Source organism: Gasterosteus aculeatus, chromosome 5, assembly GCF_964276395.1.
Source record: "Gasterosteus aculeatus chromosome 5, fGasAcu3.hap1.1, whole genome shotgun sequence".
In the NCBI taxonomy this organism is placed as follows: Eukaryota; Metazoa; Chordata; class Actinopteri; order Perciformes; family Gasterosteidae; genus Gasterosteus; species Gasterosteus aculeatus.
The window spans coordinates 11,402,754-11,428,908 of record NC_135692.1 but is presented as its reverse complement, the minus strand read 5'-3'; the positions used below and the strand labels follow the sequence as shown (position 1 = coordinate 11,428,908).

The 26,155-nt window shown below is 49.2% G+C and overlaps 2 protein-coding genes across 11 annotated transcripts in view; one reads left to right on the top strand and one right to left on the bottom strand.

Annotated features, from left to right (window-relative positions):
- Positions 1–558: 558 nt before the first annotated feature.
- zranb1a (zinc finger, RAN-binding domain containing 1a) lies at positions 559–10,881 on the top strand. 2 transcript variants are annotated; one of them, XM_040175742.2, is made up of 10 exons: positions 559–896; positions 1,359–2,228; positions 5,099–5,286; positions 5,927–6,080; positions 6,778–6,849; positions 7,673–7,871; positions 8,355–8,475; positions 8,584–8,713; positions 8,879–9,108; positions 9,439–10,881. In XM_040175742.2, exons 2-10 carry the CDS (start codon positions 1,397–1,399, stop codon positions 9,652–9,654), a joined length of 2,142 nt encoding a protein of 713 aa, XP_040031676.1. In that variant the 5' UTR covers positions 559–896; positions 1,359–1,396; the 3' UTR covers positions 9,655–10,881. The 2 variants fall into 2 exon arrangements, with proteins under 2 accessions (XP_040031676.1, XP_040031677.1); XM_040175743.2 differs by having other exon boundaries at positions 564–739.
- A 33-nt stretch (positions 10,882–10,914) lies between these two features.
- LOC120818874 (C-terminal-binding protein 2) overlaps positions 10,915–26,155 on the bottom strand; it is a 65,057-nt gene continuing 49,816 nt past the window's right edge. For 8 of the 9 annotated variants that reach the window (XM_078103391.1, XM_078103392.1, XM_078103388.1 and 5 more), the window contains 8 exons: positions 23,847–24,001; positions 21,410–21,554; positions 20,124–20,330; positions 17,068–17,282; positions 15,448–15,578; positions 14,080–14,207; positions 13,827–13,944; positions 10,915–12,669 (listed from right to left, as the gene is read on the bottom strand). In XM_078103391.1, the coding sequence (XP_077959517.1) occupies positions 12,489–12,669; positions 13,827–13,944; positions 14,080–14,207; positions 15,448–15,578; positions 17,068–17,282; positions 20,124–20,330; positions 21,410–21,554; positions 23,847–24,001 (1,280 nt within the window). In that variant the 3' untranslated portion in view covers positions 10,915–12,488. Of the gene's footprint in view, positions 12,670–13,585; positions 13,661–13,826; positions 13,945–14,079; positions 14,208–15,447; positions 15,579–17,067; positions 17,283–20,123; positions 20,331–21,409; positions 21,555–23,846; positions 24,002–26,155 lie in introns of all 9 variants that reach the window. The other variant, XM_078103387.1, reaches the window with a different exon arrangement.

Here is a 26,155-nt window from a genome sequence, read left to right as displayed (position 1 = left end):
GAAGGGCGATTCTTCTTCTGTGCGAAATGTATATTTAAATTAGCAATTAGCATTGGATCACACTAGCAATAAATTCATGAGCCAAGTTAAGGGGTATTATTATGTTTTCGTTACCATACAGTTACAGTGAGGGACGTAAATTTTCGGTTGATTTTTGACAGCCCCCTGCCAACTTGATTTTTTCTTTCGATTTGTCTAAGTTCTGTCAGTGAGCGACGGTTGTTCTGGTTCTCTTTTGCCTCCCTGGACTGGCCCAATTTGTCTTTAAAGAGCAACTATTTACGTGTTGATGATAAAGTCGGATATTTCTGAAATATCTGGTTACATGTCCAATATTCCACTGTTTTAAAAACACAATACAACATAACATATGTTGGGATTCAAGGTCCAAACCAAACGTTTTAAGCTTGAACCGTGGCAAATAAAAACACAACCATTGCGGGCCCCCCATTATCAAACCCAACCGCTCTCGCGAACCTCTCGTGAATGTTCGGACAATTTCCGAAGGTTCGTGAACGCAACGCGCTTATTTCCATTTGTCCAATAGCCTTGAGAGCTGAGCCAGATGATTCGTGACGACAGCAGGCGAGCGTTTATTTTGGCTCTGCTACTCATTTGTCTCGCTGTCGCCGCCATTAAACAACACGGAGGCACGCAAACCATGGAGGGTCGCATGTCTGTACCATGATTCACGGAGTACGAAGGCGTCGCCGAGGTGTGGTCGATTATGTACGCGGAGGTAAACATGTGAGAGGCCAAAGTGGTCGAAATAACTCCGATTGGGAAAGGTTTTCTAGAGGAGGAGGAGGGCGGAGGAAGGGGGGGGGGGGGTCTGTGCAAGAAGGGTTTGTTGTGGTTTTCAGCGGCTCATGAGAAACGGGCCCCGCCGCAAAAAGGTAAGAATTTTACGCATTTTTCTTAAAAAAATATTCCGTAATATGACGTGGTTCGTACTTGTACTGGGCAGGAAATGGTTGTTAACGGTTATCCTTAACGGCAACTGGCAGGTGGTTCGTTGGACAGCTAGCAGGCTTAACCATTGCTAACGTCAAGCCGAAGCTACATTACAGCACAACAAAGCCAACCGTCATCCGTACCAACCCGAGGCTGTTTAACAATACTCTAACTTATAACGAGCCTCCGGCGTGCAATTTTAATCAAAATCAATCGCTAAACAATCACACAGCGGCGTCCTGACCAGATGGCACGTTAGCCAACTGCTGCGATACACACTTCGTTAATGTCACTGCGTGAAATGTCAGCGTTACTAGTATCTGAAACACGAAACTAGTGTGTCATATTTGATGACCTTCAAGATGACGTAAGCTTCTTTTTGTTTGTTCCTTACGACTCACTAGATCCCTCGCATCAATTTAACCACCCAAAGTGATCCACGATGACCGAACAGAAAGTCAAGTGGTCATGTGACTACTGCACCTACGAGAACTGGCCGTCTGCGGTCAAGTGCACGATGTGCCGTGCGCAGAGGCCCAGGGGTCCCATCATCACGGAGGAACCTTACAAGAACAGCCCCGACCTGGACCACGGCCTGGGGTGGGACCCCGCGAGAACTGAGAGCGGCGGCCACCTCCTCATCTGCCCCGACTCCAGCGCCAGGCCGAGGGTCCGGTCAGCCGGCATGGCCGAGATTGCCAACAAGTGGTCTTGCCAGATGTGCACCTATCTGAACTGGCCCCGAGCGCTCCGCTGCACTCAGTGCCTGTGTCAGCGCCTGAGGACCAGCAGCCCCACCGAGTCCCCCCACACGTCCGGCTCCAACGCGGGCTGTCGTCCCCCCCGCCACTCTCCGGTGGATACCTGTGAGGAGTACAATGACCGAAACCGACTCAACACCCACCCGCCGCACTGGACATGCACCGTTTGCACTTACCAGAACTGGCCCACCACTACAAAGTGCGTGGTCTGTGACCACCCCAAGCCCAGCAACCAGGAAGCCATAGAGCTGGCCGACTCCACGGAGCCAACGCCCGTGATAAACGAACAGGACCGGGCTCGCTGGAGGGGCGGCTGCAGCGGAGGCCAGGGCCAAAGGAGGTCCCCTCCGATGCCCAAGAGGGAAGAGAACGTCAAAATGGACTTCCAGAGGATCGGGCTCGCCGCCGGAGCCATGAGCAGCAGAGAGGAGCAAGACGTCGACTTCAAGAAGCTAAAGCAGATTAGAAATCGGATGAGGAAAACGGACTGGCTGTTCCTCAATGCATGTGCTGGTGAGTTGTTATACGACGTTGCGTGTCATTCCTGCGAGGTCCATTATGAGTACAAATAGTCAATTATATGATTATTTGTGAGAAAGCCGTTTGCTTCTTTTCTCTCTGACTCACCTGAATAATTCTTAGACAAATTATCCATATTCTTCTCCCAATTTCCTCGTAACAACCCTTCTATTGTGGCGGCAGCTTTTTGTTTTCTTCTATGATGTCATTCTCTGTTGACTTACCGAGGCAATTGAGCTAAAGGCCACTGTTTTTGTCCCAATGGCAAAACATGCAGCTTCCTCTTGGTTCTACTTTATTACAGTGACGGTGGGACCTCACCCTGTAAACACTGTTTTATCAATAAAGGGCAACATGTGCTTGTTTAGTCTCCAGATATTATCGTACAACAGGCATTTCTTTTCAAACACCCGCTTGGCACACTCTGAGAGACGGGTTTCCTTTCACAGGGTGGTGCCTTCAGGTGAAAAATATCCCCCGTAATGAGCGGCAAATAAAAATAAACAAAGCACGAATGACGCTGAATGGCCTCATTGTAAAGCTGCGTAACCCAGTGGCTCGTAGGAACTTGATCCGTCTCATCAGCGAGCCCCCCCGATGCCCTCGCTCTGCCACCGAGAGCGTCTTTGATGCACTGAGAGGGTGCAAGTGCTCCCCAGCTGGCCGGGATGAATGGGCCGTCTGGGTAGCGCAGCGAGCCTGTGGACCAGAGACTCTCCTGGTCTCTACCCCCCCCCCCCCCCCCCCACACTCCCCTCTGGAAACAATGGTGTGTGTGTGCCGAGTAGGGGCTCTAGGAGGCCAAAATACACTGGTCTCCAAAAATAAAAGGGAAAGTACAATATATCACATGATCCGTGTTGTTGTGGAGCTGAAATGACTCTCTGTTCAGTGATAAACTCATGGAGACGTTTCCAGCCATTGGATTTTACTCTGAATATCGCTCTGCCTTATTCCCACCGCGTCAGCTGACTTTTTATTTCTACAGTTGGGCTCTTCAAAGGGAGGAAGTGCCTGAGTTGCTCTTTATAGCCGAGCCAAGCACTTCCTCAGGCCGCACAACTTGATTTCGCTTTGCTCTAATGTTTCTGGTTGTTTTTCCTTTTGTTTTTTTTGAGAGATCTGTATTTGGGCCAAAGAGGGATGATCCTATTGACCCCCCCCCCATTCTCCTCCCTACACACACACGCAAAAGGAAACGCGGCCCTGTTTGTGTAATATTGTTCTTTTGTGTAGGCTTTTCCCGGCGAGTCTCGCAATTGCATATAATAGTTGTCTCTGTTTACACATATAATTCTTACATTTTAGTATTGCTTGAGATGACGTTATGCACACTATGTGAGTACAAAAACATATTGTGAAAGAGCTTGGTGCTGCCGTAGAACACTGTGAAGATCCTGCGGATCTGCTACCAGTGACTACAAAACTGTAACACAGTATTACAGTCTGTCCACATGACTTCTATGATGCCCCATTTCTGGCCGTTCTGAGAGACCTACATTGTTTAGACTAATCCCGGCATACTAATATGTTAATACGGCCTTTAGAGTGTGTGCCAACTCTCTGCTGTTTGTTAATCCTGTGCAGCACGACTTCATAGTTTACACGTGTAGGAACGTGCGATAGTTGATGAGAAAATGTAAAAATAAGCCCCAGCAGAATTTAGCGCTCCAACGGCTACGCGTGCCGTGAGTCCAGCTTAAGATGCTCCTGAGGATAAAGAAATGAATCTGTTTTGTACTTGAAACCAGCATCACTGCAGCCCGCCGTCCTTACCACCTGTTTACTACCTATAGCAAAACAAAGTGGTACAAGTTGTCCAAACATTCACTGTTTTATCCGCTAGTACAGTCCACAGCTAGCCAGCAAACAGGAAGGGATGCAGCATGCGTCCCGGGCTTGAATTCAATTGGATGTTGTGGTATGCAGATTAATCATTATCAGGATGTCCCCCAAACGTGTACGTTTTTAATGCGCAGGAGGAGTCTGCTGACCCGGGGACACACACGGCGTCTTCCGTAGTCAGAATGAAACGTGGCCTCGGGACACCGCGGTTTTCATCAGGATACCTTTTTGATTTAAACCATATCCTTTTTTTTTTCTTTTTTCAAATGACCTTCTGGTCACCCACCTGCAAAAATAGGTCATGCCAAAAAGGGGGATGCCAAAATCCTCTTGGCATCCCCCTTTTTTTTCTAAACGGATCCGTGTTTGCAAAGCAGCAGCCGGCATGTGTCAAAGGCACCAGGCGTTCTTGGCACGTTCCTGTCCGATGTGCGCTCAAGGTAACCGTGGTGTCATTCTGTCAGAGAGGACAGCCCCCCCCCCCCCGTCCCCCTCCCTCTTCTGTCAGAACGAGCCAGCGCTCGATGTGACTGATGTTGAGACCAACATTTTTTCCAACGCTAATCTGCACAGACGGTCCTCTGCCTGACACCGGCCTCTCGGATGGTGCGGTCTCTGCCTGTTGTGCCCGGCGGCGCGATGACCCCAAACACCAGCGTGTGCCGTGGGAAATGAATTCACTCGCACGCTAATTTTTTATACGTTGTTTCTTGCGCGGCCCTGGAATGAATACCGCGTGACGCTTTGGGTTTAAAATAGTTTTTCAGAGATTCGACTCAATTGTCTGGTGAATTTTGTAGTGCTGTTGACTTTAATGGTGTTTTATAATCTCAGATTAAACTGCCGTATGCGTGTATGCCGTTGTGATGACGGGAGGCCTTTTTGTGTGCAGGTTTGCATTTGAGCCGCGAAAGCTGTTGATTTGTTTTTCTGAACCACACTTTCCTCCCGTCTAACCACAACAGCGCCCATGTCTGTCTCTCCTGCCTTCTGACCCTCCTTTCTCCGCCCTGCCGCAGGCGTGGTGGAGGGAGACCTGGCCGCCATCGAAGCCTACAAGGCGTCCGGCGGGGACATCGCCCGGCAGCTCACCGCCGACGAGGTGCAGCTCCTCAGCCGGTCCTCGGCCTTCGACGTGGGCTTCACGCTGGTCCACCTGGCCATCCGCTTCCAGAGGCAGGACATGCTCGCCATCCTGCTCACCGAGGCAAGCACATAATGGATTTAGTTTGTCTTCGCCGGCCCCGCTGCAGTGACGGGTTAACCGTCCCTTTTTTGAGCATGTTGTCCATTGACTTAAACTCCCCCGCCGCCACTCTCGACATTCTCTGCACAATCTGTAGTTTTCAATTGTCCTCTTCCTGTGTAGACTGTGGAGTCTGAAATAGAAGGGGCGCCCTGTGTTTGTCATGCTCATTCTCTTCAACCACGTCATCCTCTAGTTGTCCTGCGTTCGTAGAGGAGCATTACAGCAGATGCCTGTAATGCCTTTAATTGCAGCAGAAGAGCACTTTGAGGATTAGGTGGAGGATTAGCCTGGCGGCGGTTCCCAGTGGCCCCGGTGCCACAGAGCTGATGTGGGCTGCAGGGAGGGCGAGCAATGAGTAGGGAAGGCGCTGTGAAACGGGTCGCCGAGGTCGGAGGAGGAAGATGGCCTCTTCACTGCAGAGTATGGAGAATACATAGTTAGAAAATATGAGAAAATCAGCCAACATTTGTCTGTCTTTGGACAAATGTACACATGCAATGACATTTTTTACCTTTTTTTTAATTTCAAATATCAGATTTCTTTATTTACCTCTTAACATCCAATGAATGAGTGAGTGTGTCTGTCTTTTGTCTTTAAGGTGAACCAGCAGGCGGCTAAGTGCATCCCTTCCATGGTGTGTCCCGAGCTGACGGAGCAGATCCGCAGGGAGATTGCAGCGTCACTACATCAACGCAAAGGGGACTTTGCCTGTTACTTCCTCACTGACCCGGTCACCTTCACCCTGCCTGCAGGTACCCGCCAGATCTCCACGGTCACAGCACTCGGCTTATTGGACTTGATTACACTTGTGCAGTCTAAGACCTCCAATGGCCTAGATTAAAATAAAACCAATAATATCTGACGTTGATGCTTGTGTCTCATTCACATCTGCAGAACTGTCCTCTAAACAGTGAGCTGCATTTCAGTGCCCCCCCCCCCTCTGGAGAATTGGGCTTGTTGAACAGCAGCTCAGTGTCTGTCTGACTGACTGTCCCTGTGGCCTAATGTCTTCCCTGTAATGGCCGTGGTATTCTGATCCCGAGCAGCCTGCAGTGCCGCTTTGTATGGACGATTACGCAGGCTTCACTGATAAAATTTGAATTTTCCTATTTATTTATTTTCATGCTATGCCAAGTATTTCCTTTCAGGCCGAATGTGGGCTAGAGGCCAGCTGCAGGGGGCTCTGCCCTGTATGGTCCCTCCCTCTCTCTTTCAAACAAAGCCAGTGCCATCCAGTATTGAGCCGGAGAATAGCCACCAGTGTTCTGGCTTTTGTGTGCGCACAGTTCGACACACAGAGGGACACGACATGCTGTACAGAGCTTGTGTTTACGCCGTGCTATTGACAAAATGTCAGCCAATAGATGGAATTGGAAAGAACACCCCCCGTATGTCGTTACTGTTGCCCTCATTGCAGTGTGCCGGTTAAACCCCTCTCCCATATTTCAGATATAGAGGACTTGCCGCCTGCTGTCCAAGAGAAGCTGTTTGATGAGGTTTTGGATCGGGACGTGCAGAAAGGTACCGAAGGATTCTGTGTGCTGTCCACACTGTACGTCATGCTTTTATCAATGAATCTAAACACTGCTGAGGCATCGGTAAAGTTGTGTTTAGAAAAGCATATCCTGCTTAAAAGCAGGATATGCGAAGCTTATTTATTTCCCCACTGCAGCGGCTCCATATGGGAAACACTCGCGGCAGCATCCGCGCTCGCATAGCGAGTTCCCGTTGGACGATTTAATGACCGAAGCCACAGGTTTTCTTCGCGCCCCCCCCCCCCCCCCCCCCTTTTTTTTTTTTAATTCTGTCTTGTTTTTAGGAATGCAGTCGTCTTTGTTCATTGGTCAGCTGAGGGAATGAAAAACAACACGAATTATATTTACTCAAAAACCATATTGATGACAAAAATAGCAACAAAACCGAAAAGGGGAGCAGCCTTTTCTTTCCAGCCTTTGATCCGTTCTTCTCACAGCAGCTGTTAACACAGCCCTTTTCTCTTGTATTATTCTCAGCATTGCTGGTGGCTTCCAGCTTCAGTCCTTAGAGATTCAGTGATATTTCCTCTGCAGGCTCCTTGCACTTCAGTAGTGTCGGTGGGTTGAATTGAACCTCCGCCGTGACCTTTTTACGTGCAGCTATTAGGATTTTAAAGGAGTAAATGTCCTTCTTTTGAGGTACTGATGCATCTTGTGCCTCTTTTAGAAGGTCTCCTAAGGACACAAACAGAATGTTTTGTATTTGTATACACCAGCATTCCTACATGACCACTGCCCTCATCTCTCAGAGCACGCCCCCCCACACTCCCTCCCACACTCACACCCCCTCTCTCTCTGTCTGTGTACAGAGTTGGAAGAGGAATCTCCCGTCATCAACTGGTCTCTGGAGCTGGGCACGCGCTTGGACAGTCGCCTGTATGCCTTGTGGAACCGCACGGCCGGAGACTGTCTGCTGGACTCTGTCCTGCAGGCCACCTGGGGCATCTACGACAAGGACTCCGTCCTCCGCAAGACGCTCCACGACAGCCTGCATGACTGCTCCCATTGGTGGGTCGCCCGGCCACTGAGAAGCGTTTCCTGATCGGTGCTGTAAAGTGTTACTTGTATATCCTCACATAGACCTCACCGCTGTTTTATACACCTACACGACACTTTCTGTCATTTAGGAAATGACCGAACTAATACTCACATCCGAGCTCAGCGTTGATTGCTGCTGATGTGATCACGCCCTTCTGGCAATCAAGAGCTTTTGTTAATTTGGGTCAGTATTTCCTTAAGATATTTAAATGCCTCCCTCACACAGTCAAATACAGAAGGTCACACATATGTAAGAATATGAAGAGAGGTGCTTCTTTCAACGTGCATTGCAGTGTGTGCGTATGGCTTTGTTTATTACATAGAAAAGGTGTTTTCTCTCACATCCTCTAATCTCTTTAATATGGTTATTCTTTGCATATTCACATTGGTGTGTAAAACCACGGCGACACTATAAATCAAGTTCACTTGAATCGCATTCCACTTTCCTTCTAGGTTCTACACGCGCTGGAAGGAGTGGGAGTCGTGGTACTCGCAGAGTTTCGGTCTGCATTTCTCCCTGAGAGAGGAGCAGTGGCAGGAGGACTGGGCCTTCATCCTGTCTCTGGCCAGCCAGGTACTTTCCCTCCGCTCAAGGTCACCGTCCATCAATAGGACAGGACATTCAAAAATATCGACTGTACAATTCCAGGGCAGTTGTAAGACGTGTTTGTCTCCCCCTCAGCCCGGGGCCAGCCTGGAGCAGACGCACATTTTTGTTCTCGCACACATTCTTCGCAGACCGATCATAGTCTACGGAGTGAAGTACTACAAAAGTTTCCGTGGGGAAACGTTAGGATACACTCGTTTTCAAGGTAAAGTGACTTTATGATTTTAAAAAATCAACAAAAAGAGATACTTTGACATTTGTTTTGAAAATGATGACATCTCTATAGTATAACATTCTTTTCTTCAATTTACACACACACTGCATGCAGTGCTCCCAGCTGTTCTTACTCTCTGTGTGTGTTTGCGTGCAGGTGTGTACTTGCCTCTGTTATGGGAGCAGAGTTTCTGCTGGAAGAGCCCCATCGCGCTGGGCTACACGCGGGGCCACTTCTCGGCCCTGGTCGCCATGGAGAACGACGGCTACGACAATCGCGGGGCTGGCGCCAACCTCAATACAGACGATGACGTAACGGTGACTTTCTTGCCGCTGGTCGACAGCGAGAGGAAGTTGCTGCACATTCACTTCCTGTCTGCGCAAGAGGTACCACCGAAAAATATGAGCTATTGCTCTTTTGCATTTGTCTCTAATGTTTAATATCGAAACAAGAAGGCTTCTAAACCGTATTACTAAAAGGAACTCCCCGAATTTGAGCCACTATTACACATGTATAAAGATATAAATACTTTCCCATCAGTTAGCCCCCTTTTTATAGTACACACTTCAAGGACGTAAATTCTGAGAGATAACCAGGAGCTTTAGGTACAGCACACGGTGCCAAGTTACCACAAAGTTGCTTCCAGAGTGTTGAGTGGATGTTTGTCATCTTCATTATTCCCCACGGAGTAACTGTGTGTTTTGTCGGCGACTCAGATGGGCAACGAGGAGCAGCAGGAGAAGCTGCTGAGGGAATGGCTGGACTGCTGCGTGACAGAAGGAGGCATGCTGGCGGCGATGCAGAAGAGCTCTCGGCGCCGCAACCACCCACTCGTCACCCAGATGGTGGAGAAGTGGTTGGACCGATACCGCCAGATCCGCCCCTGTGCCTCTCTGTCCGACGGCGAGGAGGAGGAGGACGAAGACGAGTGAGGGCGACGAGGTGGAGATGACCGAGCTCCTGAGTTTGAGACTGGACACCGAAGGCTCTGAGGGAACCTTACTGTCTGTATTTTCTTTCTTTTTTCCCTTCCAAAATGTAACTTAAATCTTTAATACGTGTAATACTGCATGGGTTGTGTGAGCTCCGTGATAGGAAAAAAAAAAAAGATACCAGCAACAACAAACCGAGTCCTGAATACTGCTCCTATGAAAGCACATCATGTCCTCTTTACTTCCCCTCCTGTATTCCTTATTTTGTTATCAAAGTAATTATCTTGACCTGTTGGAAAATATTAAAACGTATAGGAAAATTTTCTGTATTTAAGGACTCTCAAAGCTGCACTAGATGAGAACTTTAATTTACAGAATTGCCTGACAGAAATGTTGCTTAAAACTGTGCGCGTGCGTGCGTGTGTGTGTTGAAAGAGCACCCGTTTTTCAGATTGTCGATCCCCCTGCAGACCCTTCTGATGTTTGGATTTATTTATTTATGTAGTAGATTTGGCGCGCAGAGGCGATTCCTTTTGTTCTTGCCCCGTTTAATCTGTGTGTTGTTGGCTCCGTTCAGTCTTGAAGTATTTTATTTTGCACAGATGATACCTACAGTCTGTGAGGGGGGGGGGGGGTCGCGTACAAGTTTACTGACATTTTACGTGTGATTTGAAGCCGGATGTCCTAATCGAATGGGTGGTGGCAGCGCTGGTGGGGAAAAAGAGTGCATTCATATTAAATTTGACTCCCTTGTTTCCCTTTTGTTGCCATTCGCATTTGTTTTGAAATGTCTCCTTTTTCTGCTGTTTGGATTTGACTTGAGAATGGATTTGTTTTTGTTTTTCTTGCCACAGCCTAAATTACCATGTATGAAAACACTGGGTAAATTTGTTTCCCCTGTTTGTCACACAGCATCTTTAATATAATCCACATCCTCTGAAGTGCAAAATTGGAAGCCGGAGCGAGACAAAGTGTTTGTTTGGGGGTTTTTTCCCAAGGAAATCCCTCGTTCGTTTTTCTGCCGTCACCCTCATCAACACACAACTCTACTAAAATGTAATATTCATTTCATTTTCTGTTGGAAGGACTTGCTTGTACTTTGGTGCCCCCCCACCTTCCACTGTGACAAAAGATAAAACAACATTGACGACCCAGATCATGTAAGATTACGTTGAAAGAATGTATCTCATCAGGAGCTGCTCTGCTAATAAAACCATACAAGACAAAGAAGTGTGAAGAAATCATGCCGGCGCAGACCGCTGGTTCTCCGAATCATATCTTTTATTTGAACTGCACTGAATGCTAAATGTTCACCTTGTACAAGAAACAAATACAAATACTCACACTAAAAACAAAAAAACCATACTGCTGGCTGCCTCTTCTGCTATTGTTGGGACACTAAGGAGTTTCTGCTATTGCTCTTACAGAGTACGAGACGCCCCAAAGAACCTGGCCTTCAATAGAACAAAAAGAATAAGGAGAGAAGAGGGTGGACCACGTGGGACTATGGTTATAGGAACATTTAACTAGGCAATACAAATCTAACAGGACTCTTCAAAACTCTTTTTAAACACCAAAAACGTGGGATGCGCCTTGTATATAAAAATACCACAATGGAGAGGATGAGGGAGGAGAGAGAATATCCAGACTAAACACATTAGTCTTATCTTTTTTTTTTGTTCCTCAAAAACAGAATTTTGGAATAAACAATATCTGCAAAAAGGTTTTCCTGAGTCATTAATGAAAGTAAGTTTGCTTTAACCCTTTCCTGTCTTCAGTGTGAAATGTGCTGAGAGAAGAGGGGGAGGTCACAATCCGTGCGCTGCTGCCACTTGGTTTGATTTCGGGTTTCGATCAGAAACTTATGATTCCGAAAAAAGAGAAAAAAAGGCTTCCTCCTTCAGAGCTCAGTCACACTGACACGTTACCAAATAGCTCTTGACTAAAAGAGAAAAGGTAAAATACTTCATCGCAATCCATTTAATGTCAAACTTCAACAATCAAATGTTATGTGAAGTGAACGTTAAAAGCTTAAAAAAAAGAATCGCACAACATTTATTGGTCTCAACGAGGACCCCCCCCCCCCACCCCCCAAGTGCCCTCATGTGGTGGAATCCTACAACTGCAACAGCTGTCATGTGTGTTATTGCCAGGAAAGGGCCAAAACTCACATTAGATTACTAGAACGGATGAGCAATCTTTTTTTTTGTCTGACGAGTGATAAATATATATAGCAATCCATTTTTAGTCATTCACACAGAAGATTGAAAGAAAGAAAAAAAAAATAGTTCTCTTCTGTGGCATAATGAGGGGGGCTAAACAACACACATTAGTTACACAAGGAGGGAAGGAGCTGGGTGGAGGGGAGGGTCAGGGTGAAGTTTGGGAGGAGGGGGGTTAAGGTCCAGTTGCACATGATGCCAAAGTTTTTTTTCCCCTCTCGTTCGCCCATCGGTGTGTCGAGATGTGCGCCTACGCTTCTCCCATGAGCTCTGAGGTGTACGGGAGGCGGGACAAGAGTCTCATCGGGGACGCTGGAAAAAAAAAGAGACAAAAACCACTCGACTTTGTGTCCACAATCATACGCGTGTCACCGGAGGAAAAAAACCCAAACACCATCATCATCATCATCATCAAAGAGTAAAGTCGGTACTGAACCCAGAGAGACAAGAGAGTAGAAACTAAAACATTAAAAGTAGAAATTCCCCGGCACGCTTCCTCAGTTCGGTGACAGTCCGCTCGTGTCGTCTCGCTGTCTCTTGGTCCCAGTTGGTCGGTCGGTTGTGAAAGTCGACGCGTCGGACGAGGGCTCGCCGTTCGTATCCCTTCTGCTGCTATTGCTCGGTCAGGTGCTCTCTGGTCTCGCCGTGTTTGGAGGGCTGGTTGGGCGACGGGGCCTGGGAGGGGTGTGTACCAGAGGGCAGGGTGTGGGCGATGGGCAGCCCACCTGGCACCATGCCCTCTAACGCCCCGGGGATGCCCCCTGGAGCCACTCCGACTACGCCCGGGGGGTATCTGGGGAAGGGGAGGGGTCAGAGTTAGTGTCACGGGGCAGTGTGGCTCCCAAAGGGCCTCTTAGGGTTACTAAGTCATAGTGTAACATGTCGAAAACAAGTCATAGCATGTTGAAAAAAAGCGGTTAAAAGGTCATGTATGTAATATAGCTCTTTCCCACCACAGTTAGAATAAATATATATTATTGTGTGTTGAAAAAATATCATTAAAAGTATAAAAAACGATATTAGTGTGTTATAAAAAGTCATTGTTTGGCATGTAGTATGTAGAAAACACCCCATTAAAACGTCCAATAAGAAATATGTTCACATATATGGAGGGAAAGTCCTAAAGAAGCCATAGGAGAGCATGTCAAAGAACGTCTTAGTACAGTATTTTGGACAAAAATCATAGTAGAGCATGTTGAAAACACTCCCATGAGTACATGATTAAAAAGTCAGTATTGTATTATTTATAATGTTTAAAGGTGATAGTGTGTTATAGTCATCGTATTGTGTGTAAAGAGTGATTTATAATTTTCACAGTACAGTTTGTCATGAAAGTCCAAATGTTTCAGTACATTACTGTAAAATCAGTTCAGTAATTCAATTCACACTCTGAGCCTGAGGTTCTCCATTCAACCAAAAAGGGGGAAGTGTGTGTGTGTGGGGGGGGGGGGGGGGGTCCCAAAATCCCACAAGAAGGAACTCCCAAAAGCATGACTCCATCCGGGGAAAGGATTTGTGTCATGCTCATGGAGACGCTCAGAAAAAACCCACATTCGCTACGAACGGGGAGGGGGGAGGAGTGCTGAGGAGGCATAGAGGGGGGGGGGGGGGACACACACCACGCCAGCTCGGGGGAGAAGGGGGGGAGAGAGGGTCTTATCCGGGGACCCGCAGACACGAGGCTCGTCGTCCCGGGTGGTCGTATTTACCTGCTCCTGATCTAGGCAATAATTTTGTCTTGGGGGACACCGGTTGTTATGCCAGGAAGAGTTTGGCTCACTTGGCTGCGTGAGAGAAACACACGGAGGCGGACATGCTGAGTTTAGGAAGAGCCCACAGCTCAAAGAATGACCATTGGACTACCACAGAGAACAGGGACAAAACATTCCTGAGATAATGCAGGGCAGCCTTTTTTTTTTTTTTTTTTAAATTTGCGTGTTCGGGGTTTACCTGTAGGCGGCGCCGTTGAGCTCGTGGTGGACGCCCGGTTGATCCATGACGGCCCACGGCGCCGTGGTGACAAAGAACTCCTTGTTGACGCAGTTTCTTAGGCTGTCGGGGATGCGGCCTGTCGTGTCGGGGGGGCAAACACACACACACACACACACACACACACACACACACATGTTTAGCAGTGTGCTGGTGCAGATGTTGGCGCGGTGGCAGGAACAGATGTTTTGGATTAGTGGACGGGGCGGCGTACCGGTGACGGCTCTCCGGATCTCGGTGGCGGCGGCCTCCCTCATCTCCAGAGAGGCCTGCTCGCTGTACCAGGCCGTGTGCGGGGTGCAGATCAGGTTGGGAGCGTCTTTCAGCGGACCCTGGGCAAAACTGTGAGACACACACACACACACACACACACACACACACACAGCGAGTAAGAAAAATGAGGGAAAAGGAATAAAACAAATTATTAAACACGGGAGAAAGGATTACAAGAGCTGTGCTCTTCTTATCTTTGTGAACTAACTAACGTTTTCTTCTAAATGACCAAACTTCCTGTCTACTACTTTTATTTATTATTTTATTTGCTGCTTATCGTCACTTTATTTGGATGTTTCATCTCCTGAAGAGGGAAAGCTTCCAGGTGCCTTATGGAATAAAATATTTGTATGTTCATGGATTCTGGATTTATTTTAATGAGGCAGAAATAACTTCAACTAATTCCTCTGTGACTAACTGAAGTTTTCTGTAAAAAAAAGAAGAAGAAAAAAAAGAAATCTAAAAAGCAATTTGTTTTGGGTTGTCTTTAACGTTAACATTCTGTGAGGATTGGCAGGTGGCAGAGAGAGGGATTCTGTCAAATAAAGCCCAGTTGTCAAAATTAAAATATGTCTCGGTATTCACCCATGACACAGTCTTCCTCCTCCTTCATCCGTGGGCTGTCAAGTGGCACTGAGAGACAGATCACGCCCTCCCCCCCCGCCTCCCCCTCCATTCCTGTAAGGCCTGGTTCTGTGTGCGTGTGCATGTTTGTGTAACGCCTCAGTGGCGCCCCGAATCGGTTTCAGTGTCGCGCGGGATGGGTGGGCGGAGCACGAGTTCCTAACTGTGAACAATAATCACCAGCAGCAACTTTTTTCCAAGAAGCATTTTCTCATTTAGAAATTTGCCCTGAACAATGGACGTCTTGGAGCTCGTGGGTCTGGAGCCAGAGCGCCGTGGCCTTTTCTCCCTTTTTCCTTTCGTGTGAATGACACCAGGAGTGAGGCCGGGAGGCGGGCTTAGAGATCGCCACAGGATCCCCCTCATTCCATCCGTTATAGTTCACTTATTTACGTTACGCTCTGAATCAGTCTCGCCTGCTCTATTGCGAATAAAAGGAGCTCCCTCCGTCTCCCGAGTTCCATTAACTTCAGTTTGTCTTGAAGCGGTCGTGTGTCCGTCCGCGTGTCTCACGGCCGTCTATGGTTCTCCGTCTCTGACTGTAACTTGCTGCCTTCTCCTTCCCTTCCTTCTGTTACCTCGTCTCAACCGTCTCTGTGAGCCAGGCGTTCATCCGTCGGCCTATTGAGAGGGCTGTGTGTGTGTGTGTGTGTGTGTGTGTGTGTGTGTGTGTGCGTATACTCACGTGAAGGGCTCCGTCTCATGAACGTCCAAGGCGGCACCGCGTATCCTGCCCTCCTTCAAAGCCTGGGCCAGGGCCTTTTCGTCCACCAGGCCCCCCCGCGCGGTGTTGACCAGGAACGCGCCCTGACGCATCTGTTGTGCACAACACACACACACACACACACGATCAAACAAACAAGGTGTTAAGATTACCAACTCAAGGTCGCTCATGTCATCACCCCATTATTTCATTTTACTACCAGCATTGCTTAGTCCAGTGGCCTTGACCTTTGACCGCTGACAATGTAATCGGATCATCTTTGAGTCCAAGCTGATGTTTTTGCAGATATAATGAAAGATATCCCGGCGGCGATGCGCTCTCTTCACTGTGACAGACGTGAGGTCACAGCCACCTTGAGCTCCGACCACCAAACTTTAACCAGCTCATTAGGCGGCTGGTCCGAGGGACAGACGGACGGACGGGTGGACAACCCGAAAAAAATGTCATTTTGAGCCCAGCTATTGCAGAGAAATAAAAACAACTCAGTTATTCACAGGCAAATGGCCAGATTTGGGTGTTGACGTGAGTCTGTCAGCACGACGGTCGGATGAATTGGTTTCATCTGAAGCGACGTGTAAACTGTAAATCCGGATCGGATGAAGGCATCCGAGGGCCCCGAAACAATATTACGCGGCAGAGAGACAGAGAATTCCAAAACACATCTGTGACACCTTTGTTGCGCCTGACACCTGAGCCACCCAGCAGGCAGACGGAAACACTGACAGATGGTGGGATAAAGAGCATCTTTATCCCAAAACCAGGAGATGAAATGAGGGATGAGGGTTGAGCTGGAAAGATGAGGCAGCGCCACCAACCCCCGTGTGGCTTTTAGGGGAGAAAAAAAAGGCACAACACACACTATAAAAAGGAGAAGAAAAAATCAAATGACTATGCTCAGAAGAAAGTAATCCCTTAATCTTGACAGAAACTGAAATGCAGGGGCATGAAAAGGCTTTCCGCTGGCAGGCAGGTCTTTTATTAGGCCTCGCTGGGTTTTGACACACACGGGCTGAGAGCGACTGCCGTGGGTTTTTGGTGGGGGGGGGAGCAGAGAGAGGGAAGTGTCCTTTCATTGCAGAATACCGAGCTCTGAAAGAGACATGCAGTTAACTGGGTTAGGCCATTACACCCCCCACCCACCGATGGAAGGGATTCCTCTTCGGGGGGCCCGTGGGTGTAGCTCCCCAGCTGCCCTGCAGGTGTCGCCCCAGGCAACGCAACTATCAATTGAGAGAGAGCGCCCCCCCCCCCGCTGCGATATATCTGCCGTAGCCGTGGGCCGCCGCTAATTGCATTCGACAGAGCAAAGGAATGAATTTGTGTCCAGCTTTTGGTGGAGCTCAAGATAAAGAGAGCAGGGAATGTGCAGGCAGGAAGGCCGCCGCCGCTGTCGTTCTCCTCCCCCCCATCCCGCTGTCCCCCCCTCCACCCCAAGGACAGCCTGCGGGCTGACAAGAGCCAAAATACGCCGGCGGCTCTGCTCGCTGCATTAAACGCTGGCCGCATCACAGCTGTTTTGGCGTGCGTGTGCCCGTGCACGTGTGTGTGTGTGTGTGTGTGTGTGTGTGTGCGCCCACGCACCTGTTTGATGGTGAAGTCGTTGATGAGGTGGTGGTTGTGTTCGTTCAGGTTGCAGTGCAGGGAGACGCAGTCGCTCTGGTAGAGCAGGTCCTGCAGGGTGTAGACGCGCTGGACGCCCAGCGAGCGCTCCAGGCCGTCCTGCAGGTACGGGTCGTAGAAGATGACGTTGAAGCCGAAGACCTTGGCCCGCACCGCCACGGCCTGGCCCGAACGACCTGCGGACACACACACACACACACACGGGGGAGGGAAGAGGTTCATGTTTATTTATGTGCAGTCTAACACACGGTTCAATTCAAGTGTCCGGTTAATGTTATTATCTAGTATAAAGATATTATGCACGTGTGTTGGATGTAACAACTCCTGCACATCTGCACGCATTGACGCAAAATATATTATCTTTTTAATGTCAAATAAAATCCTCGAAGTCCAGGAACCGTCTTTGAGAATCAGTGAGAAAATAAACAGGAAATAAAGGGCTGTAAACGCATTAAACGTCAGTCCTGCTGAATGCACACGGAGCACGAAAGAGTTCTAATAAAGACACCAAGACACCATTAAACACACGTGAACATAAAATCCAACCAATAAAGCTATTTTTAAGCAATTCCATTCACTTAGGACGTTAAGAGGTTTTTATTGATGTCTACGAGAGATTTGCTGTTATCGAAGGGAGAACGGTTACCGATGGACAAGTGGTGGAGCCGTGATGGAGAAGAGGCCGGGTGACTGCTGGAGACAAGGAATCAGTGGCACATAAGGCGCTTCCTGTCTCTCACCATGTGCCTCTGCTCCTCCTCAGCAGCCGCAGATCGATGAGGTCCTCAAAATAAAATATCAATACCAAAAGTCCCCCCTTATGTGATGGAGCATTATGTCTCTGAGGCTTTGTCCTTTTTTTCTCTCCCTTTCAATCTGAGCCAACGTTGCACAGAGACTCCTGATAATACTTAAGTAATCACTTGGACCGTTCTGCTCCGTTGTGGTGATGGGGGTTACAATCACATTTCTGATTGCTGTATAAATCCACCTTCCCCCAAGTGCTCCATCTTTTTTTGGTGCATGCAATTTCTTTTCAACAAGCGCTGTGTACTTCTGCTTCGAATTGCTTTATTTCCAATATTTCCCACAATATAATTTCTCTAAAAAGTGTGAACTTGTTGCATTCAGCGGCCGGTTGGAGGTGCAGACGGCAGCGGGATGGAGACGAGTTTTCCAGTTAGTCTGAAAGAGAAGACGGCGTCTTTGATTTGATGAGGCCGGCGAGGCTTCAGCAACGTTCCGTCGGTGTGGTCGATGCACAATTGGAATAAAGTGGCAGATTCAGATGGAAACGGCATCCCTTTGAATTGGAGGGATTTATGACGGAGTCTAGTGTTTAGTGATCTAATAGTTCTGTCTCTTCGTATAATATTTCATTTTGGTTATTGTGGATTCTCGTTTGTTATTTTAATACTGCTTGTTAATCTGTTTTGATTGTGTTTTTACTACGTTTCCGCTGCGGGACTAATAAGGGATTATTTTATGTTATCTACAAATATCTCATATAAACAACAATCTTCTGTAGCACTAGAAACTATAACAACGAGTGTTTTTGTGTCGACCTTTCATTTCCTGCGGAGCTCCGGAGAATCAAAAACAGCGTGACTCTTTTATTTCCTCTCTTCCCCCACCGATCACCGGCTCTAAGAGGCAGAATACACTGCCAGAGGTTCTGCCACACAAAAATATATATCCACATATATTTTGGTGAAGTTCCTAACTATGCAGCAATAAGAGTTTGGCGAGGGGCTTGATATCAGAAACATGAAACAAATCATAATATTGTCCATATACACGACACGTGATATGTCGGAAAAGTGGACCTTGAGTGAAGATTATTTGTGGCTTCAAATGTGAAGAATAAACTACTTATTACAGAATCATTCATTCGAACAATAAAAATGTGTGACCGACATAAATGATGTCAAATTTAAGTCCTTATTTTACGCAGAAATAAGTAAAGGGAATTCCATCTCGCTATGAGAGTTAATCTTATTGATACCAAGAAGCTAACACATGGAACAATCATTGGAAATGAATGAATTCTGCAGCAGCACAACACTTATTTTAAAGCCCTAAACATCGGCGCGGCTGCTGCTTGACGTACTCCCGAGTCTTCGCTGCCTTTCAGTGTCTTTTTCATTCCGCGTGTTTGCAGCCTGCAGACTCGTGCCGCTGGCTGAATGCGCCCGAGTCCACCAAAACAAAACACCAGGAGGCCTTCGCTTGTCCCCAACCTCCCGCTGACAATGGGACATTGTTTTGGAGACGACTCGAGCCAGAAGGACCGCGAGAGGAGGCTGGAGGTGGGAGGGTTCGCTGAGGAGGAGATGGATGGGGGAGGAGGGGAGGAGGGGGGGGGGGTGGAGCATTCGTGGAGCCAGGAGCTGCTGTTTGGGTCTGTAAGTCTAGGAGGCTGTGGGGGGACATGGAGGGGGTGAGGTGTGTGTGTGTGTGTGTGTGTGTGTGTTGGGGGGGACTGTATGTGGGCACTGAGATAACGTGGCGCTCTGGAAAGGTTTTGGAGAAGACAAAGCATCCGTGAGCCCACTAATGTTGAGAGATGGTAGAATGCTGCACACACACACACACACACATACACACACACAGACAATTGGCTTTAAAACAGGCGCGGAGTACCATAAGGGGCCCGATTATGGCAGGGCGAGGTGTCGAGGGGCCGCGGGGACAGAGAGGAAGAGTGGAAAGGAGGAGAAGAGAGAATAATGGGGATATAACGGGGAGCATTAGAGCGGCGGCGTGAGAGCACAGTGTGGCAGAGAAACGGAAGCCGGCCCGAAGGGAGGCGCAACGCACAACCTTGAGATAATAATGGAACGGCAGAGGCAGCAAAATAACCTTATCATGGCGGGAACGCAGAAGGCACACTGAGCCGTGGGAGGATATGAGGACGCAGAGCACGGGGGGGGGGGGGGGGGGGGAAACACACACCACAGAAATAAGATGAAAGGTAAAAAAGTAAACAATGGGGGGGAAAAAGAAATGATACTAACCGAAGCCGATGAGGCCCAGGGTTTCGCCACGGATGCGGGCGGCGCCGGACGCCACCTCGCGGATCTGTTCCACGCTCTGGACCCGCGTGCCCTCGCGGAGAGCCTGGTAGAGCCAGGTGTTTCGCCGGTAGAGGTTGAGGACGTGGCACAGGGTGGAGTCCGCCGTCTCCTCCACAGCTGCAGAGGGAATGTTACACACCGCGATACCTAAAGAAAACACACACACAAGCAGAACAGTGAAAATCAATCAACAGCAGGAGTGTTATTCCAATAGATATGAGTAAATTTGACTATAAGCGACTTACTTTGATTATCTTTATTTACAAAATGCCTCGAAAGAGTAACGGGTAACAGAAATGTACGATAATATAATCACGTTGTAATTAAAGATATGATGAGTCGCTGAAAAGCCCTCCTTTAAACTTATGCACAATGAAGCACGTTTTTATCCTCCAGTCGATTGCTCATAATTGTGTTGACCTTGAGAGCATTAAAACCTCTGACCTCCTGGCATTACCTGGCCTATCCTCCGGCAACACACAGATCTCCATTATCGCCACTTAAGCTCCTCAGCCTGCCCTCGCTCTCTCCTCCGACGCCCTCATCCCACTCTGCATCTCGCAGCAACAGCTCAGCCGTCTCTGGGCGGCGAAAAATAGCCAGAGCCCGCTCAATCAATGCCCCCCCCCCCCCTCAGAGAACAGGCCGCCATATCAGCGCCGCCTTCTCTGGGGCGCGATAGCTTTTGACTCCCGCGTTGCGAGGCAGAGCGCCGGCGGTGAGTGGGTGGCAGTTAGACACGGGATCTCGAGTTGGCAGGAAAATGGCGGCTTTGCAAGCTGCGAGGGCTGTTTGAGCCGCGGGCCTGCTGATACGAGCCTGGGTGGTTGGTTCGGAGAGGAGAGAAGACTGCGCTCTCCTCTCCATTTGAACATCCAGGCTCGAGGTTCGTCCGACTCTGCATTTCTGGGTTTGATTGGGCCCTATAATGTCGGCCGCGCAATCTTGTTTTGACCTCTACTGAGCCAGATGTTTTTGCCGGTCGCTGCCTGCTTCTTCGACGTGCCACACCGTCCCCTCGAGATTCGGCTAAATCGGATGACTGGTGGCCCGAGGGATTATGTGTAACTAAGGGACAAACAAACCATCAAATTCAAGCAGACAGCCATCAAACCAAACGCCCCACGAAGGACCCGCAGAAGAACACACACACTCTAAGATCAACATACAACAGTGACAGACGCCATCACCGTCACGTCTCGTCAGTGATTGCGGGGAGTTCGTACCCAGCTCTCCGGCCGCCTTGATGTCGATGTTGTCGTATCCGCTGCCGATGCGTATGATGATCCGTAGGGCTTTGAACTTTTCCAGGTCCTCCCTGGTGAGGGTGATGGTGTGGTACATCATGGCTCCCACGGCTTCGTTGAGCACCTGCGGAAACACGGCACTCCGTTTATCGGTGGGACTCCCTTCGCGTGACAGGGGATGATAACGTGTGATGGGTCAACGGATGGCGGCTCTTACTTGACCTTTTGATCCGTTCACATCATCAAACTGTCACCTATTCATAAAGCGGTAAAAACAACAACAAAAAACGCCTGGCAGATCTTAGTATTAAACTGCGTTTCTTTACTGTAAATGCACAAATTTGAAGAAGAGGATACATTTGACCCCCTTTTGTCGAATACAAGTTTGTCGTTAATAAACAAGAGGGTCTGTGATGTATTATAAGCCACAGATTATAGAACCCAACGTGTAATCTCCAAACTTGCAAAAATGTCAACAACCCTGCAAGAAACTGCTTTCAAACTAAAATTTGTTTCGGCAGAATTGTCCAAGAACTTCTTGTTTTATCTTAAATCATGTAATACACACACGAGGGGGCTTGTTTTCCCACCACATAACCTCTTTCTGAGATCTTCTGCTGAAAGAACAAAAACAAACGTTCTACCCTCATTGGTAGAAAAATGTGTTTGCATTGATTAAAACAAAGTCTCAATTAGTGCCTCTTTGAGGAGGGCGTCACAGTGAAGCGCTGCTCCTCTTCTGCTCCACATGGACAAGGTGACCCGACCCGTGATTCATTCTGAAGGGGATTTAACATATTCCCCTCAGCATCAGCGCCTAAATAACAGCGCCGCATTCACCTCGAGCCAAACTGCATTAGCTTTCGTGTGATTAGCAGATTATCTCTGAAATTTCCATACTGCTTTCATTAGAGCCATGTCCCTGACGGGCCGTCATCGTACCAGTTCAAGGTTGAAACACCCGAGGATTCAAGCACTCCTCTTCTCTCCCCAGCGCTGAGTCTTTTTAGGGGAAACCCACTCTTTAAACTCTGATCCGATCCATAACCCTCCTCACTACTGTAACAAAAGCCTTATTGCCTTATAGGATGCCTGCGCTTTTCTGACACGGCTGAGAGTCCCCCCCCCCCACCCTCACACACCCAATTGCCCTGGGTGCACTTGAGAGACAACAGTATACTGTAGCAGAGGGGTTGCGATTGGGGGGGGGGGGGGGGTTGGAGTACTGTACAGTCTGTGTGTGTGAGTGAGTGTGTTTGACTCTGGCGTACTGGGGAGGTATTTTGTGGCTATGGAGTCGTCCCACTGGTGAGTGGTGGAGATGTAGCCCGGGATGACAACCGGTTATTACCACCAGGACAGATTTTCTCCACCTGGCAGGGGAGATGTGACATTCCAAATATTGCTTTCTAGCTTCGGGGACTTCTTAAGGGGGGGGGATAGTGGACCGAAACACAGCAGTAAAGAGAATGCTATTCAGAGTGAGCTATGATCCCTTGTTGATTGATTTCACCTTTTCAGCAGACATGTGAGTAGAAGGAAGTTATTCTTCATGTGCAAAGCACACATCTTTTTTTTTATTGTAGAGACAAAAACAAGAGGGATTGTGACTCGATCTTGATCAGAACTCGTCCGCATGTTCCAATCGCGCCCCGATCACCTGATAAATGACTAGGCAGGGAACCCCGCCGCAACCTTAAGCCCCTTTCTTATTGCGCCCTTGACACGTCTGTCCCATGACTTCCTGCATTTGCTGGTGCGGATGGAGGCGAGTCTGGCAGCTGATGTCTGGCCCGAAAAAAACACATCATACTGAATCTCCCTGAATTATCAGCGCTGCATCTCCGCATCCCTGCCGCAGTAAGAAGAGATTGGACATTCTCAGTCTACACCACCCACCTCCGGGTATCTAGACTGCAAGTTATTACTGCGAACTGCTGAATAGGCTGGCAGGTGAACATTACAATCATGTTTTCCCTGATAAGGGAGTGTTAAAACAAACAAAAAGACGCCGGCTCCCCCGTTCTCCTCACCGCCCGAGGTCTTTGATTGAATTGATCTCTATGCAAATGCCTCGTTTTTTAATATGTTCCATTTTCGCAAAAAACAGCGAGAGGAAAGACGCAGCGACTCCCACTCCGTCTGCAGACGGGGGAGAGATAGCGGCTCGCCGATACCCATCTCCCGCGGCCGTATATTGTTCTTCGCCGCCACCGCGCTGCATAAAAAGCAATAAAGAGCCACTACGAGCCGACGCAATTACACCGCATTCCCGTCGTACAAGACGCTCTATTGAGACAATGGCGCCGACACCGAAAAGGTGACATGGAATCATAATGAACAACTTCAAATCCCAACAGATCATAAGGACGACTCTGCTTCCGCGAAGGGGAGACGTGCAGCGCTCGTTCCGCACCTTCTCGTGTATCTCCTGCGTGGACTGCGCGTCACAGAAGGCGACAGTCGCCAAATCTTTCAGGATGGGCATCTCCACGGTGCAGTCGCGCCCGTCCAGCAGCGCCACCAAGGGGCGCGGGTGCATCGGCCCGTTCATGATTTGGGGCCGAATACCTGGAGACGGAGGGAGGAGAGAGGAGAGGTCAATTTCAAGGTACGAGATAACAAATGAATGGTCCCTATGAAAACAAACCCACTGCTGTTTTGCTGAAACTATCTGCATGCGGCTATGATGAAATATGAATTATGGGTGAACTCTACTTTCAGACTTAATTCTTTCTTTTCGATACATGGCACAGTTGTGTTGTGACAGATATTCATTAGGCCCCAAAAAGACGAGAAAAGAAACAATAATTGAACCAGTAAAATATAAACAGATACATAATGAAAAATGCAAAAAAGACACACACACAGAAACGCTCACTGTGCAAAGTCCAATTATTGCACTAAATTTAGCAAGCGGCACTCTGCCTCAACAGACTTCATCCCTGTTCTCTTGAAAAAAGACTCAGACGCTAACAACCTCCGGTATACTGTGTGTGTGTGTGTGTGTGCACACGTGCTGATTAGGATACAGCAGGAAGTAGCGCTCCTACAAACTACCCAGCGCTGCTCAATAAATCGATGCTGACTTGAATCCTCTCGGCCTCAGGTAGGAAGCAGCTTTGCCCGCTCAGACACGTGTTCATATATCATAGCAACAGGAGGATACTCCCCGGTGTGCACGCACGACAACCGCACGCTAACAACGCACCCGCTTCTCATTTCTCGGTTCAAGGGAGCGGCTCATACGTTTGAGTGGAACCGCAGAAGAGAAGAGAAACGTCGCGGGCTGCACCTTTACCAACGAGCGTCGTAATGGAGAACGTTGGAGAAAAAACGCCACACGCCCGCGACAAGGCCTCCGGCCGACGCACACCTGCAACTCGCCTCCCCTCCCCCCTCGGGTGGGCCGACCTTCTCACATGTCGCCGCTGAAGAGGACGTGGGATGGTAGGGAGGGTGGAGAGGGAGGGGAGGGGGGGGGGGGGGGGGGGCATCGTTACTCATGCAGCTCACACGAAGCCCGACGGATGGATGGACCCGAGGAGGAAAGTGGCTCCCCGCTGAGTACTGGCGCTCTACCGCCGCACCGGTCATGATCTCCGCTCTCGGCCTTTATGTCCAAGCTGACATGACGGGAAGAACCCCCCCCCCCCCCGCCCCCCCTGACCAGAAAGATCCCCTCTGGGGGGGCAGGCGGGGGTCTCACGGCATCACTTATCTTGTGGTTTGCCGCTCTCCTCTAGTTCGAAGCTAAGGTCAGCGTCCGGGTAAGTCCGACCTACCCCCCCCCCCCCCCCCCCCCCCCTCCTCCCGATCAGGGGAACGGGTGGAGGAAGGGAAAGGAGGGGAGAGGTGGGTCACGCCCCGTGGGATTACTGCGGCTGATTAGGGCAGATAGAGGTGAGATTAGGAGATTTACGCGTGTGGCCGGCGCGCAAACCGGCTGAAACACACGGTGGCGAAAACAAACACGTCGGGCAGGAGGGGGGGGGGGGGGGGGGGGGCACCAAGGGAGGAAGAAGAGGAGGATGGATACAGGGGAAGCATATAAACGCCTGAAGAGCGGAGGGTGTGAAGGAGATTGTCGGAAAGCGAGCAGTCCAGCAGCCTCTCGGGGGGAGAGATGAGGGGGGCGCAGAGGTGTCGTCTCCTCATGCCCCCCGCCCATATTATCATGGTGATCACTTAACAGGCTCCGGCTGCCAGTTTTAATGCACTTTATTTTTGGCAACGGTGGCATCTGCGGCGAGCGTTGAGGTCGGAGAAACGACCCCCCTCCCCCCTCCCTCCTCCTCCTCCTCACCAAACTCTGAGGGCAGAGGAGATGCCTTCTCTCCTGACAGACAGATGGCCTCCCCCCCCTCCTCCTCCTCACCCACCCCAAACCTCCAACAGCACCTCCGTGCCCACTCGGCGTTGGGAGAAGGGGAGGCGCGGCGCCTCGACTGCCTGTGCCGCATCGGCAACTGACAGGACGCCGAATATAAATGGCGGGTAAAAGAGCGAGTCCGTCACACCAAACTGAGGTGAGGGTGTGCGAGGAAGCGCTTCAGGGCGTGGCCCCCCCGTCTCATGACCATTCTGATTATAGCAACACAATTTTCTACGAAACAAAGTCCAGTCTTGACTTTCCTTTGACCTCTATTTTGGTCTCCACCAGTCTTTCACCAGCTACCTCTGCATGTGACCTGTGGTTTGTTCATACATGTCCAGTAGAACCCG

Bases quoted from the DNA above. Each gene is read 5' to 3' on its own strand.
- zranb1a (XM_040175742.2), top strand. From the start codon at position 1,397: ATGACCGAACAGAAAGTCAAGTGGTCATGTGACTACTGCACCTACGAG. The intron at 2,229-5,098 runs GTGAGTTGTTAT...GCCCTGCCGCAG, and splicing joins GTTCCTCAATGCATGTGCTG to GCGTGGTGGAGGGAGACCTG. The intron at 8,476-8,583 runs GTACTTTCCCTC...TCTCCCCCTCAG, and splicing joins TCCTGTCTCTGGCCAGCCAG to CCCGGGGCCAGCCTGGAGCA.